The following is a 19,021-nucleotide window of genomic DNA, read 5'->3' on the forward strand; positions in this document are numbered from 1 at the left end:
CCCTCTGTCCTAAGTAAGAATAAGGTTCTATTGTCCTGAACAGTCAACCCTCGGGGCGTGTTGGGGGGAGCCTGCATGGTTTACGAATTAATCCCCAGCCCTATGCCAGTGTGCAGTGGGTCTTTATGTAACATTTGAATAAAGAATCACTAGAGTCGGGGTCCTTTATGAGTGAATGATGGATTTAATTCTGGTTTGGCTAGGATAATGCTGTGGCCCTCAGGATTTTTACACAAAACATCCAATTAATTTTTTTCCTGTTGGTAAATGGTTTGTTCTTATTAACCATTAAGCCTATTAAGTGGAATCTACTATGAAACAATCTGTCACCAAACATAGGTCGAGCTTATCTAGCTTGTTAGGTAATTATAAAGTTGTTTGCCTTAATTATAGGCAGACACCTTGTACTTCAGTTGATTTAGTATTCAGCCTTGAAATATCATCCATCTGGGAAACGCTGAAATTCTTATTCTTCTGTAGGCTGGATTAGGCTTTGTGGGACCTGGTCTTCTTTGTCACCCTTCGTATCCCAGCTGAGTAGGCAAACATATCCAAGAAATGAGTTCTGGATTGGGGGAGAAAAGAGCCAAAACAACAGCTATGTTTGAAACTGCGCTTCTTGGCAAACATAGGCCATCTGTCCTTTTATGAGTTGCTCTGCAAGGACTCCCTTGCAGTTTAGCAGGAAAGAAAGCCAGCAATTTGAAACTTCAAAAAGTCCTAATTAAACTTTTTAATTTTGGCTCCTGGCCAGAAGTGACACTTTTACCATCAGAACACATAGTTTCTGTTGCAGTGTTACTGCCTACCAACCTCTGCTTTGGAAATGTATTTTAAAGAAAATCTAGTTAGTAGAAGATAATAAGTACCAAGAGTTCCTCAAAGCAGTTTCCTTTTAATATATTTTTAAAGTAAATATTTAGGCCTATATCTGTGTCTGCATTTATCTCAGTTATTAGGTGGTTGATTTTTGTTGGTTTTAAATAGGACCATTACCTATTTTAAAGCTTAAATTTAGTGTAGCGCTCTATGCATAATAGGAGCCTTAGCATTTAATTAAAGTTATTGTGTGTAGTTAAGATTCTTAGATATGAATAAGGACTTTTTTAAATGAGAACAAATAGCTGCAGGTTACTGTGTTTTCAGAAGGTCTCATGTGATGTTATCTTCTAATGTCAGCACGACCCATTTGGTCAGTGGCACATATAGGAACCATATGCTCTAAGTCTTTCTTCCCTCTAGACTTGGGAAGACCCAGGACACAATGACAAACACACTGGCTATTGTGGCGACAATGACCCGATTGATGTCTGTGAAATTGGAAGCAAGGTAATGGAATCTGAAATGTTTCTCTTTAGTGCCCAGATGATATTAATGAAATAGATAACATTCACACTTTAAAAAATATTACAAATAATGATGTCGCATTGGGTGATTAGAAACTTCCATTTTATTTAAAGCGCTTGTGTATTTGTATAATTGCAATTTGTATATTTAAAATTAGCCTAGAAAATGTGTGCATATGTGACTTACATATGTGTGGAAGAAGTGGACATGCTCTGCATTGCTTTAGAAGGCAGATGATGTCAGTCAGTAGGTGAAGGGTATTAGGAGGCAAATTTCATCTCAGTACAAGGGATTCCCCTACAAAGTGGGGGTGCTTTAAGATTCTGACTGTAGTTACATGTCTTCATGATATTTATCAGGCTTGGGAAAACAAAAAAGTAGTCATTCAGTTTCTTAAGTCATTCAGTCATATTGTATGACATCTAACTCAGTGGCTTCTGTAAAAGAAGAGGTGGAAGAAAGTATGTTAAAATATGTATTTGGAACAAATTATGGAGGGTTCATTCTTTGGCACAAACAATGATAGTTTAAAAAATATTAATTATCCTGGATCATGTTACTGATTCTCTTAGGACCTATAAGTAGTGAAGGTACATTTTCAACTTTGAAAAGACTGGTAGGCATTTACTCATTTAGTTTTTTAAAAACTGCTTAAAGGAACAGTCTTAAGGTGAGTCTGTAGAAACTTGGCATCTTCCTTATTTCCTACTATCCACCAAGCAAAGCTTTTCTTCCAAAGTTTTATTCTATAGTATTGTCCTGACTGTGATTATTGACTCCCAGGTATGTGCAAGAGGTGAAATAGTCAAGGTGAAAGTTCTGGGCATATTGGCTATGATTGATGAAGGGGAAACTGACTGGAAGGTGATTGCCATTAATGTGGATGATCCTGATGCGGCCAATTATAACGGTAAGAAAATGTAAAGCGCCTGAAGTCTTTGTGCATACATCTGATGCACCACTTAACCTATAATGACAGAATTGTAAACTCATGCCTTCAGACTGTTAAAGAGCGAAGGAGCAAAACATCTGACAAAGCATGGAAAGAAATTGTTGTTTCTAATACTGAACTTCTCTAAGTAAACTTTCTCCATTCCAGGAAAGAAAAAAAATCTGATAGTTTGTGTTTACTGCTTTCTCCTTTCGTCCTCACACTCAGTTGCTGTAGTCATTTACTTTTAAAAATCTGTTTTAATTGAAATTTAATCCATATACCATAAAAAGTAATTTTTGTTCTTAATATTTCTATCATCACAGAAGGGTTTATTGGACCACACTGTAGAGTCCCTAAGGGCTTCTTTTTTATTTTTAATAATTTTTTATATTTTAATTATAGTTGATGTCCAATATTATATTAGTTTCAGCTATACAACCCAATAACTAGACATTTATATAACTTATGAAGTGATCACCCTGATAAATCTAGTACCCATCTGACACCATACATAGGTATTACACAATTATTAACTGTATTTCTTATGCTGTACTTTACATCCCCGTGACTGTCCTGTAACCACCAATTTTTATTTCTTAGTCCCTGTACCTTTTTCACCCCTCCCCCCGAGTCCCCTCTCATCTGGCAACCATCGAAACGTTCTCTCTAAGAGTCTGTTTTCATTCTGCTTGTTTCTTTTGTTTTTTTAGATTCCACATATATATGAAATCCTGTGGCATTTTTCTTTCTCTGATTTATTTCCCTCAGCACAGTACCCTCTAGGTCCATCCATGTTCTTTCAGGTGGCAAGATCTCATTCTCTTGTTTTGGCTGAGTCATATCCTGTTGTGTATATGCACCGCTTCTTTGTTCATTCATCTGCTGATGGACACTAAGGTTGTGTTCATATTTTGGCTACTGTAAATAATCCGTCAGTGAACATATAGGTGCATATGTCTTTTTGAATTAGTGTTTTGGGTTTCTTTGGTTGAATACCCAGAAATGGAATTACTGGGTCTTTCTTTGTCTCTCTTTTCAAAAAGATGTTATTTATTTATTTTTAGAGAGGGGAAGGGAGGGAGAAAGAGAAGGAGAGAAACATCAACGTATGGTTGCCTCTCAAGTACCCCCAGTGGGGACCTGACCAGCAACCCAGTCATGTCCCATGACTGGGTATCGAACTGACAACCCTTTTGTTCACAATCCAGTGCCCAGTTCACTGAGCCACACCAGCCAGGGCCTTCTTTGTCTCTTGTATAGCCTGTGTTTTAAAGTCAGTTTTGTCTGGTATAAGTATTGCTACCCTAGCTTTTTTGTTTGTTTGTTTCCATTTTCATGAAATATCTTTATCCATCCCTTTGCTTTCAGTCTGTGTGTCTTTTCATCTGAAGTGAGTCTTTTGTAGACAGCATATGTAAGGGCCATGTTTTCTTATCCATTCAGCCACCCTACATCTTTTGCTTGGAGCATTTAATCCATTTGCATTTAAATTAATTGATGGATATGTAGTTATTGTCATTTTATTATTCATATTTTTCATTTTTCTTCTTCAAGAAGACTCTTTACCATTTCTTGTACTACTGGTTTGGTGGTGATAAACTCCTTTAGCTTTTTCTTGTCTGGGAAGTTCTTTATCTCTCCTTTGATTCTAAATGATAGCTTTATCTAGGTAGAGTAACCCTAGTTGTAGGGCCTTGCTTTTTGTGACTTTGAATATTTCTTGCCATTCCCTTCTGGCCTGCAAAGTTTCTGTTGAGAAATCAGCTGACAATCTTATGGGAGCTCCCTTATGGGTCACTAACTGCTTTTGTCTTGCCACTTTAAAAATTTTTCTCTTTGTCTTTAATCTTTGGCATTTTAATATGATGTGTCTTGGCATGGGCTTCTTTGGGTTCATCTTGTTTGGGATTCTTTCTGTTTCCTCGACTTGTGTGTCTTTTTCCTTCACCAGGTTAAGGAAGTTTTCAGTCATTCTTTCTTCAAATAGGGTTTCAGTCCCTTGCTCTGTCTCCTCCTTCTGGTCCCCATACAATGCAGATGTTGTTGTATTTGATGTTGTCCCAGTGGTCCCTTAAACTCTCCTCATTTTTTAAAAAATTATTTTTTCTTTTTGTTGCTCTAATTTGGGTATTTTCTGTTACCTTGTCTTCCAAATTGCTGATTTGATTTGATCATCTGCTTCAGTTCAACAGATGATTTCTTCTAGTATATTCTTCATTTCAGATATTGTATTCTTCATTTCTGATGTGTTCTTTTTTATGGTTTCTATGTCATTTTTTTTTCTGCTGTTGAAGTTCTCACTCCTTTTCTTGAGCATGGGACATGTTTCTTTGCCTCCCCATTTTGGCTGCCTCTCTGTGTTTGTTTTTGTGTATTCGGTAGATTTGCTGTGTCTTCCAGTCTTGGTAGGGTGGGCTTATATAGTAGGGTTCCCATAGGGCCCAGTGACATAGTCTTCAAACCACCTGAGCCAGGTGCTCCAGCTGTGCTCCCACGTGGGCTGTGTACCTTCCCACTATAGTTGAGCCTGGATTGCGGTTGGTGTATCAGTGGGAGGGATTGAGCTCTTCTCCCCACGCCAACACCGATAGGCCACAAGGACCAGCTGCAACTACAGTGGAGGAGCTGCTGTGCAGGGGCTGACCCCATGGAGCAGAACTTGCTTTGGTGGGGCTCTGGTGTCTGCTGAGTCCACTCCTTGAGTGTGTCACTTGTGTAGGTAGTTGGGTGGTACCCTGGCGAGGTCTGAAGTTGGCCATAGGGTATGGTGGCTCTGAGGCCTCTCGGGAGGTGTAGGTGAAGGTCAGCCACAGACAGTGCCCTGCCTGGGGCCACTCAGCATGAGCTACAATGCGATCTGCCGATGGCTGCTCCTGGTGTTGGGCCTGGACATGCCCAAGAGAGGCCAGGCTGTGAACTGAGTCCAGCTGCTACTGTCGCTGCCAGGCATGAGGCCACTTAACAAGAGGTATAGGCCTGCCAGGCCAGATGCTGCCTATTTGGGGTTTGTGAACTTTTGAGAAAATTTAGGACAGCATGAGCCAAGATAGATTGTTTGGAAAAGCCAGTGGAAGTGGCTTGGTGGGCCTGCCAGGTGCAGTGGGTCTCAGGAAATCACCAGGGCAGAGTGTTAGGTTGATAAAGGCTCAGATATCCCACCCTACCAAGGCCTCCAGCTGCATCTGCAGGGGGATGGCTCAGCAAAGAAACAATGGCTTCTGTGGGTACTTCAGTTTGGGAGAAAGCTGCCCCTCCAGGCCCTACCCCAAAGCCAGACAATTCAGTTGCTCCCTGTATGTCCCTGGTGCTTTTTGGGCTGCTGCCTGAGTGTTGGAGCTCAGAGTGAGTCTGAGTAAGTCCCGTCTGGCCCTTTGAGATGGACACGTGGAGCTCCACAATCTGGTTTTCACGACCAGCAATTACGGGGGCTTCTCTTCCTGGCATTAGAACCCTGAGCGAGGGGGCTTGGTGTGCAGTTGGGACACTGCTGAGATGGGGAGCATATCCTTGCTTTTCAGGGGGGACCCCCATAGCTGAGATACCCCTCCTAATTTTTAAATGCCACACATGGGAATGGGACAAGGCTGTTCTGCATTTCTGCCCCTGTCCCCTTAGTTATAGGAGTTCTGTTTAGCTAGATGTTAGCTAAATGATGGTTGTTCTGTAGTTTAGTTATCATTTGGTATGGTCATGGGAGAATGCCAATACTGTCTTTTAGTACTCTGCCCTCTTGACTTGAATCCAAAAGTCACCATTTTAAGGTGTATAATCCTATAGTTTTTAATATATTTACTAGGGTGTAAAACCATCACCACTGTTTATTCCAGAACATTTTCATCACTCTGACAGGAACCCCATGTCCACCAGCAGCCATGCCCTGTTCCCACTTCCTTCAGTCCCTGGCATCCACTAACCTATTGTCTGTCTCTGTGGGTTTGCCTGTTCTGAACATGTCACATACATGGGTTCAAGTGATAGTATGTTGGCTTCTTTCACTTAAGCATAATGTTTTCAGGTTCATTTTTATTGTTACATGCTCAGTACTTTAGTCCCCTTTTTTGGCAGTAAAGCTAACACAAAATTCATTTTAACTTTTTCAAAGTATACAATTTGGTGGCATTTAGTACATTCACATTAGTGTACCTCCATCACCACTAACCGGTTCCAGAACATTTCCATCCTTCCAGAAGGAAACTTTGTACCTTTAAGAAGTCACTCCCTATTTCTTCCTTCTCCCAGGCCCTGACAAACACTAATCTGCCTTCTGTGTCTACAAATTTTCCTGTTCTGGCTGTTTTACATATGTGGAATCATAAAATATATGGCCTTTTGCATCTGGTTTCTTAGTGTGATGTTTTCCAGGTTCACCATGTTTTAGCATGTGTTAGTACTCACTCTTTTTTACAGCTGAACCCCACCCCGTTGTGTGGTGTGTGCCACATTTTGTTTACCTGTTCATCTCCGAATGGCCATTTGGATTGTTTTTGGCTATTAGGAATGATGCTGCCGTTACGAACAATCCTGTACGAGTTTTTGTGTGGACATACGGTTTTGATCCTCCTGGGTGTCTATACCTAGGAGTGGGGTTGCCGAGTCATATGCTAACTGTTATGTTGAAGCTTTTGAGGAACTGCCAAACTTTTTTCCAAAGCCAGCTGTTCCATTTTATGGTCCCGCCACAGTGCATAAGGGTTTCAGTTTTTCTGTTTCCTTGCCAACACTTGTTATTAATCTTTTTTATTATAGTCATTCTTGGTATATCTGTTTATTATTGAATTATAAGAGGTCTTTATAAATTCTGGATACTAGACTTTTATTAGATATATGGTTTGTCTGTATTTTCCATTTTGTTGATTGTCCTTTCATTTTCTTAATGGTGTTCTTGAGGCACTCAAGTTTTTCACTTCGATGAAGTCTAATTTATCAAATTTATTGTTGCTTTTTGGTGTCATATGTAAGAAACCAATTGCCAAATCCAAGGTCACAAATCTTTATGCTTATGTTTCCTTTTAAGAGTTTTATAAATTTAGCCCTTACACTTAGGTCTTTGATCTGTTTTGAGTTAATTTTTGTATATGCTATGAAGTGGTAGTCCAGCTCAGCGTCATTCTTGTGGGTGTAGTTATCCAATTGTCCCAGCACTCTTTGTTGAAAAGGTGTTCTTTGTCCCATTGAATGGTCTTGGCACCACTGTTAAAAATCAGTTGACTATAAATGTGTAGGCTAGTGGCATAAGTTGATTATGTAAAGTCCTTTTTGAAAAAATATGTTCATACCCTGTAACTCTTTGTCCAGTTATCTTGTTTGTATATTAACCTTGCCTCTAGTTATTGACCTGATCTATTTATCTAGCTATTGAATTAGTTTTCTCTCGCATGTCTGAAACGGGCCTCATGGGGTTCAGATGAAGGTGTCAGTAGGATTGCATCCCTTCTGAGGCTCTAAAGGAAAATCCTTTGCCAGCTGCCCACATCCCTCGTTTCATGTCGCCTGTCCCGTCTCCAAAGCCCACAATGGCAGGGTGAGTCCTTGTCACATCTCTGACTTTGCTCTTCTGCCTTCCTCTTCGATTTTATAAGGACCTTTATGATTACGTTGGGCCTACCCAGATAACCCAGGATAGTCTCCTAATTTCAGAATCAGCTGATTAGTGACCTTAACCCTATCTGCATCTTCGCTTCTCCTTGCCATGCCACACACCATATTCACAGGCTCTGGAAGTTGGGATGTGCGCATCTTGCGGGGGAGTAGGCGGTATTCTGCCCACAAGGGGGAAACTTCTGTCTGACACTGTAATGGTGCATACATGATACTCTACATTTATCAAAACCTATAGAATTTTATACCAAAATAATGTCCCCACCCCCTTTCAAAGAGGCCTAATCCCTAATCCCCAGAACCTGTGAATATTCTCTTTACATGGCAATGGACTTTCAGATTAAGGTTAGGACCTTGAGATGGGGAGCATAACCTAGATTGTCCATATGGGCCCTATCTAGTCACACGAATCCTTGAAAGCAGAGCAGCTTTCCCAGCTGTGGTTACAGGGAGACGTAATAGAGGAAGGTTCAGAGAGAGGCAACATTGCTGGCTCCAAGATGTCAGACTGGGGAAGGGGGCAGACATGCCAAAGAGCATGGGTAGCCTGTAAGAGCAGGACAAGGCAAGGAAACACATTGTCCCCTGGGGCCTTTAGAAAGGGCAGGACCCGGCCCTGCCAACACCTTGCTTTTAGGCTCATGAGATCATGTGGAACTGGTGGTCCACAGGACTGTAAGATAAAAATACTTGGCGGAGTTTTTTTCAGCCACTAAGTTTGCGATCATTTGTAGCAGCAGCAATTGATAACTCACACACAGAACAAGGAGTGAGCTTGAATATGAGCAAATTTAAAAAACCATTTATGAGGTCATCTCCTGGGTGGAATTCAGACTGACAAAAGAGTCTTACGAATGTGTGAAATAACCTCCCTGAAGGGGAGGGAGAAAAGGTGCTCACCAAGTAACTTTGGAAATGAGCGGCAATGGTGAGGCTAAAGCAGAGGAACTGCCCATAAGCCCTGTGCCCCAGCTGGTGAAGTCATTTCTCAGTGGAGAACAGGTGAACGGTTCTGAAACCACTGTTTATGCCCACTGAGACGGGGGAACTGAGTGAAGGGAGGACAGCTGGTGCGAGCCAGGTTCCTCATGGCTGGAGCGGGAGGTCATAGTCATAGATAAGCCAGGCAGGGAGCTGGGAGGAGGAATGGAGAATGTGGTGATGGATTAGAGTTGGAGACATCAATAAGAACTGTTTGACTTACTAGAGAAACGGGTAGATACGTACAAAAATATTTTTGATATTGTGCATACATACTGGATGAGGATACTTCTGTTCTTTGCTCTGTTAGCTGAGATGGCCTAAGAGACCCATTCAGAAGAAATGAGCCCACCTGGCACCCAAATCTTGGTTTCTAAATCATTCTTCAGTAACAGGAACCAAGGCTCCTTTGGGGGTCCTTTTCTAGTTCTGGGGCTGGAGCGGGGAATGTATAGAATGAGTCAGGACTGCCTTGTAGTGCCAGAAAGTAAAGCAGCGCTTTAAAAAAAAATGATGGGGGTTTGTCAAAGGAACATACAGTCAAGCGTGCTTCCTGTGGCCAAGCTGAAACAGTTGGAGCAACAAAAGAAAGTAGTACTGGATTATTACCCAGAGTATAAAACAAATATTCATTCATGAGTCCATACGGACACAAATAAATGTCTGTATAAATAAACAAATGGGGAAGAACAGACAACTCTCCTGTGCAGAAGAATTCCAAGTAATTTATGTAAATACTTCCATTCCTGAAGTATGGGCTGTGCACAGTGACTTCCCTCAAGGGTCCAGTCTGGAAAGGGGGCTGGAAAGAGTAACTTGACAGCTGAACCTAACAAACACTTCTCAGCCAGGTTATCAAGGTCAACATCAACAGTATGAGTCATCTTAAGAACACTTAAAATGACATGTTTTGAATGGCATTTTAGCTCTGTGGTCTTCCTCCCCGAAACCCCAACCCTAGTGTAATCTTGAGGAAAAAATAAGACAAATCCCAATAGACAAATCCCAGCACCCCTCCAAACAGTCGAGGTCATCAAAAACAAGTTTGAGAAACTTCATGGCCAAGAGGGGCCTACGGAGGCCTGACGACTGAATGGAAGGCGGGATCCTGGAATAAAAAATGGACGTTGAGTTACTAATGATCTATCACTGTTGACTCATTAACTGTGACAATTATCTTTATGTAAGATACTAATAATAGGGAAAACTAGGGACAGGGTATCTAGGAACTCGGTAGTATGGTCATGACTTGCAGCAATCTAACACTGCCCAGGGCTTGCAGTGAGTGGGCGGGAGCAGGCGGAGGAAGCTATCTGACGCAGGGCAGGCTGGCCCAGCCCCCTCTGGGGCGGAGCTGCGAGGGGGACCCTTGAGGAAGGGGCATTGTTAGTTAGGTTCACTAACTAACCTAACGGGCGTAGCTGCTTGCTACCACAGTCTCAAGGGAATGTGGAAGGAATGTTGTTTTTCTGCATTCAGCTATACCTGTTTGGGGTAAAATTATGGCAGTTCTTTACAGAGTATGAGGTTCCCTATACTCAGAATGAAGAGAGGATTGCCCTGAATGTTGGTGATAATGTTGTACTTTCTGTCCCAAATGTAAAAGAGTCAGCAGTCAGCAAAGGAAGACTTGGCTTCACTTCGAGGTGCTGGATAACCGGATAATTTACTAATCCAGCGTGGGGTGGTGCAAAGCTGTGAGCAGGTGAACACTGACTTGGAAATTGCAGTGGTAAATGGAACCTGTTCCAGTAAGGGCCAAGCCAGACAAGCTTTAGACAAATTGAATGGATGCCAGTTGGAGAACTTTGTGTTGCAAATGGCCTACAACCTGATGAGATGATATGTTCCGAATGGCATTTAAATGGCATTCTGCCTGGTAGAACCCTTTGTAGCAGCCTGGAGGTCACCATGGGTTTGGGCAGAGGGGCTCATTAAGGCGGGAGTCTCCAAGATTGGTGTCCAAGCAAAAACTGTGTGACTCGACTCTACAACTCCTGGTCCCCCCACCCCACCCCACCCCAGTTCATAGGAGCCATTATTGAAAAAGAAAGTATCACGATTCAGAACATCCCTGAACAGTCTAAAGTTGATGTTCATAAAAAGAAAATGCAGACACTGCTGAGAAGTCAGTTACTATCTTTTTTACCCTTGAAGGTACCTCTGTGGCTTGTAAGTCTATTTTGGAGGTTACACATAAGAAAGCTCAAGATAAGAAATTTGCAGAAAAGATTGCCTTGAAGATTTTAGCCCAAAACAACTCTATAGGCCATCTTATTGGTAAGGAAGGAAAAGCCCTTAAAAAATTGAGCAAGACATACACTAAAACCATGATATCCATTGCAGGAATTTATGCTGTATACACAACCTGCACTGTTACAGTTAAAGACAGTGTTGAAATGTGCCAAAGCTGAGGAAGAGATAATGAAGAAAATCAGGGAGTGTATGAAAATGATTGCTTCTATGAATTTGCAGGCACATTTAGTTCCTGGACTAAATCTGAATGCTTTGGGTCTGTTCCCACATAGTTCAGGGATGCCAGCTCCCACCTTGGCCCCTTCAGCTGTGACTCCTGTGACCCATAGTTTGAGCAATCAGAAAAAACGTTCATCTACTTCTCTCCCAGCCATATTTGTCCATGTGCTGTTATCAGCAAGCAGGGGCCGCAGCAAAGAGCCCGCTTTGCAGGAGCTTCTATTAAGATTGCTCCAGCTGAAGCACTGGCTGCCGAAGTGGGGATGGCGATTATCTCTGGGCCTCAAGATGCTCAATTTAAGGCTCCAGGAAGAATTTATGGAAAAAATTAAAGAAGAAGACTTTGTTAGCCCTGAGGAAGAGGTGAAACTTGAAGCTCGTAGCTGAGTGCCATCCTTTGCTGCTGGCAGTTATTGCAAAAGGAGGCAAAACAGTGAATGAGTTCCAGAATTTGTCAAGCGCAGAAGTTGTCGCTCGTGACCAGATCCCTGATGAGAAAGTGGTCAAAATAACTGGTCATTTCTATGCTTGCCAGGTTGCCCAGAGAAAAATCCTGACTCAGGTGCCAGCACCAACAGCAGAAAGCTGTGCACAGTAGCCCACCTCAGTTGAGATGGAAGTAGAGGCTCGGGAAACAGCCCAGCACAGAGGCAGGTGCCAGGCCAAAGACAAATTGCTTCACCAGCAGAGGGTGCCGAACCCACGTCCAGAGTCACACGCACGGGGTTCTACCTCCCACTGGTTTCTGAGGACTAGGCCACTCTCGAGCCTCTGTCTCTGTGAGAGTGTGTGCTTTATGCTCTCCGAAGTGTGTGACACCCAGCTTAAAAAAAATAAATAAGGGGAAGTGAGGGAAAGAGAGAAGCTCTGCACGTCCCTTTTGTTGTATTCTCAGTGTAACACATTTCCTAATTTTTCTTAACATTCCCCCATAAATGCCAGAAACTGGCTTCATGATGTGTTCACTGAATTCATCATATAAGTACAAAGAGGTTGCTCCTATGTCCAATAGTTAAAATTGGATGAGAACAGAATTATTACAGGAGTGTAAACGTTAAGCTATTAGCATAGAAAAGTTATTCTGTATTATTTTTATCAGACACTAAGGATAACCTAAAGGAAGTGCTGAATGGTGCTGGCAGGTGTATTAAATGTATATTTTTACTCAACTAGCTCAGTGAAAGCGAATTTTTGTTCTTTTTTAAAATTTCATATACTTTATAAAGACAAAAGTCCAACTGTTTTTTTTAATAAACTTAAATTTTAATTAGTTAACAGGCAAAAAAACCAAGAATTTTACTTCTGGCTGGAGACAGTAAAGCTGGAAAACTAATTTCAGACTTTTTGAGGCTTTTGACGTACTTATTAGTCGGAAAAGCCCGCAAACGTCCAACAGTGTGGAGCAGTGCCTGTGGTTGGGGAGCAGCGATCCCACTTATGTTTTTGTTTATGGTAGAGGGTGCATTTTTGGTGGCACTAATAGCCAAGTGGTTGCAGGAGATTTTGGAATGGCTAGTTTAAATGGCTTCAGGAGACTTCAAGTTTCTTGTTTGGTTACAAGATTGAATGCGTAAATCCTTTGTGATTTTGACGGTCACTACCTGAAGAGAGTGCGTCTGTGAAGAGGTGCAGCCCTCTGGACTTGGAACTGACGGCCGAGTGCCTGCTTGTTGTGCAGGATGCCGAGGTTTGCCGGTCCTCTCAGGCCAGTGGGTCTGTGCTCTGAGCAGACCCCAGGAGAACTGTTTCTGTGAGGACCAGTGGGGCAGGCCGATGGTCCTCCCCAGCATATTGACAGCGTTTAAAGGCAGTAAAAGGCTATCGCTGCGTGTGCCAGACGCTGTCATGAGCTTTGTTAGGCTATTTTGAAGATTTTTAAACAATGATAAACCAAGAAAATGAAAGGCCATCTAAGATGTTACATAAAATGTAGTGGGCTTTCTGTATTCTCTGCAACTAGTTATTTGAAGATCAAAAGGTAGACGATACAAGAAAATAATTTTTGGAATATGATTTGAACAACTGTGATAAAACATTTAACCTTGATACTGAACTCACCTGCCCATTCCATAGCGTGATGGCCAAGCCCAGCCGTGCAGTTATGTGAGCGTGGGTGGTTTCCACGGCCACTCTTCTCGCAGATTCGTTTCTGTGTTGCTTTTGTTCATAAAGTGGTCACAGTCATTATATTACCCTGATCTGAAGGGCATAGATAATAATCCTTTAAAAAATCATTTTGGCTCATCTGTGTTTCAGAATGAATTTCTGTAGGCTAAATAAGTTTTTCTGAAGATCAGTGTTTCTGACATTTTACAAATGAGATGAAATGCTTTCCTGTTTTCAGAAAACCAGTTTATTTTGTAGTTTCAGCCTAAAAGTGTACATTTTGTTATTGAATTATCTAGTGTTCTTTTTTTTTTTTTTTTCATATAATGAATTGCTTAAAAAAATCATGGACTGGTTCTCTGGTTGGATTTCGGGTGAGATGTGCTTAAGGCCTGAGTTCTTCCCCAGTATTTGATTTTCCCATATTTGGTGTTTTTTTTTCCTTTATTATTTTTTTAAGATTTTATTTATTTATTTCTAGGGAGGGAGGGAGGGAAGGAGAGAAGGGAGGGAGAGAGAGAAAGAGAGAGAGGGAGAGAAATATCAATGTGCGGTTGCTGGGGGTTATGGCCTGCAACCCAGCAATGTACCCTGGCTGGGAATCGAACCTGGGACACTTTGGTTCCCAGCCTGCGCTCAATTCACTGAGCTACGCCAGCCAGGGCTATTTGGTGTTTTTAAAACAATACAGATAGGTGCTACATTTATATCTATTGGCTTAAATTCTGCCATATTTCATCCCTAGCCTTTAGAATGGTGAATCATATTTTGTTTTCAATTAAGCATTGATAATGGAGTATCTGCTAACGCGTGGCTAGGAATAATTCTGTAGCTGAGTTTGTGCTCACTGCATACGGATCGTTCCTTGTCTGTACTGTACCCCGATGCAGCTTCATTTTCCAAATACCTTGATGCAGAATAAAGCTTGTCAACATTAGATGAAGAAAACCCACAAACCTTCTAAAATTCAGTTGATTAGGGAAAGCAGGCAGCTAGAGAATGGGCAGTAGGGTGTGAGGTGCCGCTGGGAAGGCCTGGAGACTGTGAGCCAAGCGCATCTGGGCGTGACCTCTCAGACAGCCTGCAGGTGGCACAGGCCTGACGGCTGCACGCTGGTCACTGGGAAGGGCACTCTTAGTCCCTGTCTAGTAGGCTGTGACGCTTTCTGTTTTCATTTATTTTTTTTTTTCAGTTACAGTTGACACCAGAATTTTGTATTTGTTTCAGGTACAGCATAGTGGTCAATCATTTAAGTTACAGAGTAGTTCTGCTAATAATTCCAGGACCTGCCTGGCACCACATGTAGTTATTACACTATTACTGGCTATGTTCCCTACACTGTACTTTACATCCCCATGACTGTTTTGTAACTGCCCATCTGTGCTTCTCAGTCCCTTCACCTTTTTAATCCATCCTTTCAACCCCCCTCCCATGTGGCAACCCCCAGTTTGTCCTCTGGATCTGAGTCTTTCTAGACTGCGATGTTTTGTCTTTTTGGGATTCTGCCACGAGACATTACCCTGAGCACGGTTAGTGCTAATGCCTTTGAAAGTACTCTCTCCTGTCCCTCTCCAAAGATAGAACATCTTAGGCTGGTGACAGAAGTTTCATATGTATGTCCTTGCCATTGAGTCCTGTATATCATACCCATGGTTAGAAAACAGGGAATGTTTTGCAGACTCCAAAGACTCAACCAGTGCAAAGCAACCGGTATACTGGGGCCTTGATAACCTTTGAGGCCACATTTACCCCTAACAACATCAAGTTCAGCATTATCAGACTCATTAATAAGGTGTACATGTCAAAGATTTAAGTGTTCCACCAGGAGATCGTATGATTTCTGTGTCTCAGAACTGCAGGGGACAGCATTGTCATTTATCTGGCTTGTTGTAACTTATCTGTTGAGTTCTTAGGTCTGATTAAGGCATTTGATTCTGGTAACCAAATTAAAATTTGAAATTTTTTATGCAAGAGACAACATCTTTACATTCATTACAAAAGAGGAGTGTTGATGGTTATAGATGGTTAATGAGATAACAGCAACTAGCCTACAGCCAGTTGGTGGTAGAATTTGTACCTGAGTTCAGATATCCTGGCAGTGGACCATTCTTTTCCTAGGCATTGTATTTTCTTAATCACAGACGGATAAGCAAGGCCATCTCATAGCACTGTTATTCTGTCATTACCATGTAGTGCTGTGCCAAGAAAGTTTTTTATCTTGTTAAGATTTGTCTTGCTAAGATAAGTAAGAAAGTACTGGCTGGTGTGGCTCAGTGGATTGATTGCTGGACTGCAAACCAAAGGGTTGCTGGTTCAATTCCCAGTCAGGGCATGTGTCTGGGTTGCAGGCCAGGTACCCAGTAGGGGTTGCTCATGAGGCACCCACACATTGATGTTTCTCTCCCTTTCTCCCTCCCGTCCCCTCTCTAGGGGGAAAGATATCTTTAGAAAGATAAATAAGAAAGATTTATGTTCTTATTGGAAAGAGGATGGGACCAGGTGCTAAAATGTGGATTGTTTGACTTGTTAACCATATATTAACTTGGATGAAGTTCATAATTATCTGTAAGTCCATGATTTTGTGAGGGCAACTGAATGAGAGACCATAGGGGAACAGGCTTTGTAAAGTCAAAAGCTCCATATGAATGAAAGATGAACTGCCACTTTCACTTTCTATACAGGTTCTATACAAGAAATATTTTTCAAATATCCTAAATAAGATCAATTTTTTAGAACATTGATAGAAAAGTGGTGCTATGATCAATATCACTTTGACCCAACAACTGTACTTCTAAGAATCTAGTCCACATAATTTCTTACAAATATACACAAAGATGTATGTACAAGGGTATATTCACTGTGGTGCTGTTTGTGCCCTTGTAGCAAAAATCTGGGAAGAGCTTAAATAGCCACCCAAAGTTAGATGGAAATCATTATGGGCTGTCCCGGCCATGGAATACTATGTGGCCATTACAAAAGGAGGTGTTTTTTCCTACTTTTTTTTTTCCTGGGTCTGGTAGTCAGGGTTCCTTAGTTTGGATCTAGCACACCTTTCAATGTCTGGTTCACAGTCAGAGAGTTGGTCAGCTTTTATATATTTTTTCTTGCTATGGTATAATACAGAATATATTTGATGCTTGTCTCTAGTTCCCACAAAAAGTTCCTAAAACCCTTGGAATTTCTTGAGTGATGAGTGTCTTTTGTTGTTCAGGATGAGCCTCGTTGTTCAAGCCTGAGTTTATGATAATAAGGAGATCTAGGGTGGGGCCTCTAGCTAGCCTCTGGCTGGGACTGGTCAGCAGAAAGACCAAGTGACTAGAGGGTGGGGACTTTCAAGGCCACTGCCAGCTTGGGGAGAGGGGCTATATATTGAGCTCTTTAAAACTCTGGAATACAGCGATCCCTCACCTATCGTGGGAGTTAGGTTTCAGAGACCCCCCGTGATAGGTGAAAATCCACGAAGTAGCGGCGTTATATTTATTTTATTATATATATTCTAAGGCTTTATAAACCTTTCCCACACTCCTATAAACCTTTCCCATTCTCTTATTAACCTTTCCCACACTCTTATAAACACTCCATATGCTCTTAAACACTTTCTGCGCTCTTAAACCTATGTAATTTTAACAACATATAAAACTCTATATGGGTACTCACCAGTGTAGTATACTACAACCCGAATGATGAAGATCATGAATTCTGTAGCTGTGCAGTACTGATGGCGATGAAGGTGATGATGATGAGGTGAATGCACTGCACAGCCAAGAAGAGCATTGCAGCTCTTCTGAAGGCACCACTTCATCAGGTGCTTCATCAGGTGGTGCAGTATCTTCACCCTGGGCCGTAACTTCTATTTCCTCTAAAGGCATAGGCATAACCGATCTCTTTGGCCGAGTGATGAACAGTTACGGGGAGTTGCTGGTGCTGCTTTTTATCCATAGAGGCAGCTTCTCCATGCAGAGAAATGCTCTTGAGTCCAAAGCTTCTCTGAAATTTGTCAAACCAGCCCTTGCTGGCACTGAATGGGGTTGGTCTGGTGGGAGAAGCACCCGATGGTCTTGCTTCTGCGTCGTTGTCCTCGTCTTCATCCTCGTCAACATTGTGAACGTCCGTGCTTTCTGCAAAACTGTCATAAAGTTTCTTGGCCTTAGTCTGGATGGTGTTGGTATCCAGTGAGATATTCTTCTTCCTGCAGTCATTTATCCACAGGGCCAATGCAGACTCCATCCTCACAATGACCTTATTGCAGGAAGTGACCACCCTCTTTGCAGTCTTGTTAAAAGTCATTGTTGCCGTAGACCTACTATTCTTCTCATCTCTCTGTATGTATGGAACAGTAGATTCATTGATCCCGTAATGGCGGCCTAAAGCCGTGTAGCTTTTGCCTTCCTTTAACATGTTGAGAAGTTCCACCTTTTCTTTGATGGTAAGCATATTCCTCTGGCGCTTGGGTTCACTGCCAGTAGCCTTAGAAGGCACAGAACATTTGGGTGTCATCGTAGGGCTTGAAATAAATTAAAACTTTTATGAAAATTTCACAAAAACACAGCACCGCAGAGCAACACTACGTGCAGGGATCAGATGTTGATGTGAAGTGGACATGGAGAGATGCTGAACGTGTGGGCACAGTGCCAGAGAGCAAACCGACCGATGCTACGGTCACTGAGCCAATCAGCACCCAGGATACAGAATACAGTGCTGTGGTTGGTCGCCTTCCATTCCATCAGCCAATAGTGTGCCGTGTACAATCTCATGTTGGCAAACTTGCGCAAGCAGTAGTGGCGTACTGCATTTCCTTTGTGTACAGTAAGGTACTCATCCCCTGATGAAATATATATTGTATTTTATTTTGATTTAAATTCTTTTAATATGTTTGAATTAACATTTTATATTTTTATATTTTAAATTTTTGGCAAAAATAATTAAAGTCATAAATATATAAATACCTATATACTGCAAAATCCCACGATATAGTGAAAACTCCGCAATACAGAATTAGATATATTAAAAAACAAACAAACCGTGATACAGTAAAGCCAAAATAAGTGAACTGCACTATGGCGAGGGATGACTGTAATGACATCCGGAGCCCTTCTGAGGTGGTGAGCACGTGAAAGTGCTGGGAGGGTGGGGCCCCACCCTGAGAGGACCTGGACGTTCTACACCCCGCTTTCCTCAATACCTTGCCCTATGCGTCTCTTCTATTTGACTGTTCCTGAGTTGTATGCTTTATAATAAACTAGTTAACATAACTGAAGTGGTTTCCTGAGTTCTGCGAGTCATTCTAGCAAGTTATTAAACCTGAGAGAGAGAGTTGTGGGGAAACCCTGGTGTATACAGGTTCGCCTGAGGCATGGGTGGCCTGGAATCTGCCAGAAACAGGCCAAGTCTTTTGGACCAAGTCCTTTAACTTGTGGGATCTGACGCTAATTCCAGTAGTGCCAATATTAAATTAAGTTGTTGGACACTCCTTGTGCCTGAAGAATAGGAGAATTGGTCAGAAAATTTGTTGGAACAAACCCCATACTTCCATTTTGGATTTCTGGATTTTTTAGTTAGTTCTGTATTAGGTGACACATT

General features: G+C 41.9%; 1 protein-coding gene and 1 pseudogene across 1 annotated transcript in view; both read left to right on the forward strand.

Annotated features, from left to right (window-relative positions):
• Positions 1 to 19,021, forward strand: part of PPA1 (inorganic pyrophosphatase 1) — a 39,422-nt gene that overhangs the window by 13,859 nt on the left and 6,542 nt on the right. Inside the window, exons 5-6 of the mRNA XM_028511992.2 lie at positions 1,243 to 1,329; positions 2,131 to 2,257. Of these exons, the coding sequence (XP_028367793.1) occupies positions 1,243 to 1,329; positions 2,131 to 2,257 (214 nt within the window). The remainder of the gene's footprint in view (positions 1 to 1,242; positions 1,330 to 2,130; positions 2,258 to 19,021) is intronic.
• On the forward strand, positions 8,795 to 13,872 carry LOC118500485 (annotated as a pseudogene).

The sequence above is a fragment of the Phyllostomus discolor genome, chromosome 5 (genome assembly GCF_004126475.2).
Source record: "Phyllostomus discolor isolate MPI-MPIP mPhyDis1 chromosome 5, mPhyDis1.pri.v3, whole genome shotgun sequence".
Taxonomy (NCBI): Eukaryota; Metazoa; Chordata; class Mammalia; order Chiroptera; family Phyllostomidae; genus Phyllostomus; species Phyllostomus discolor.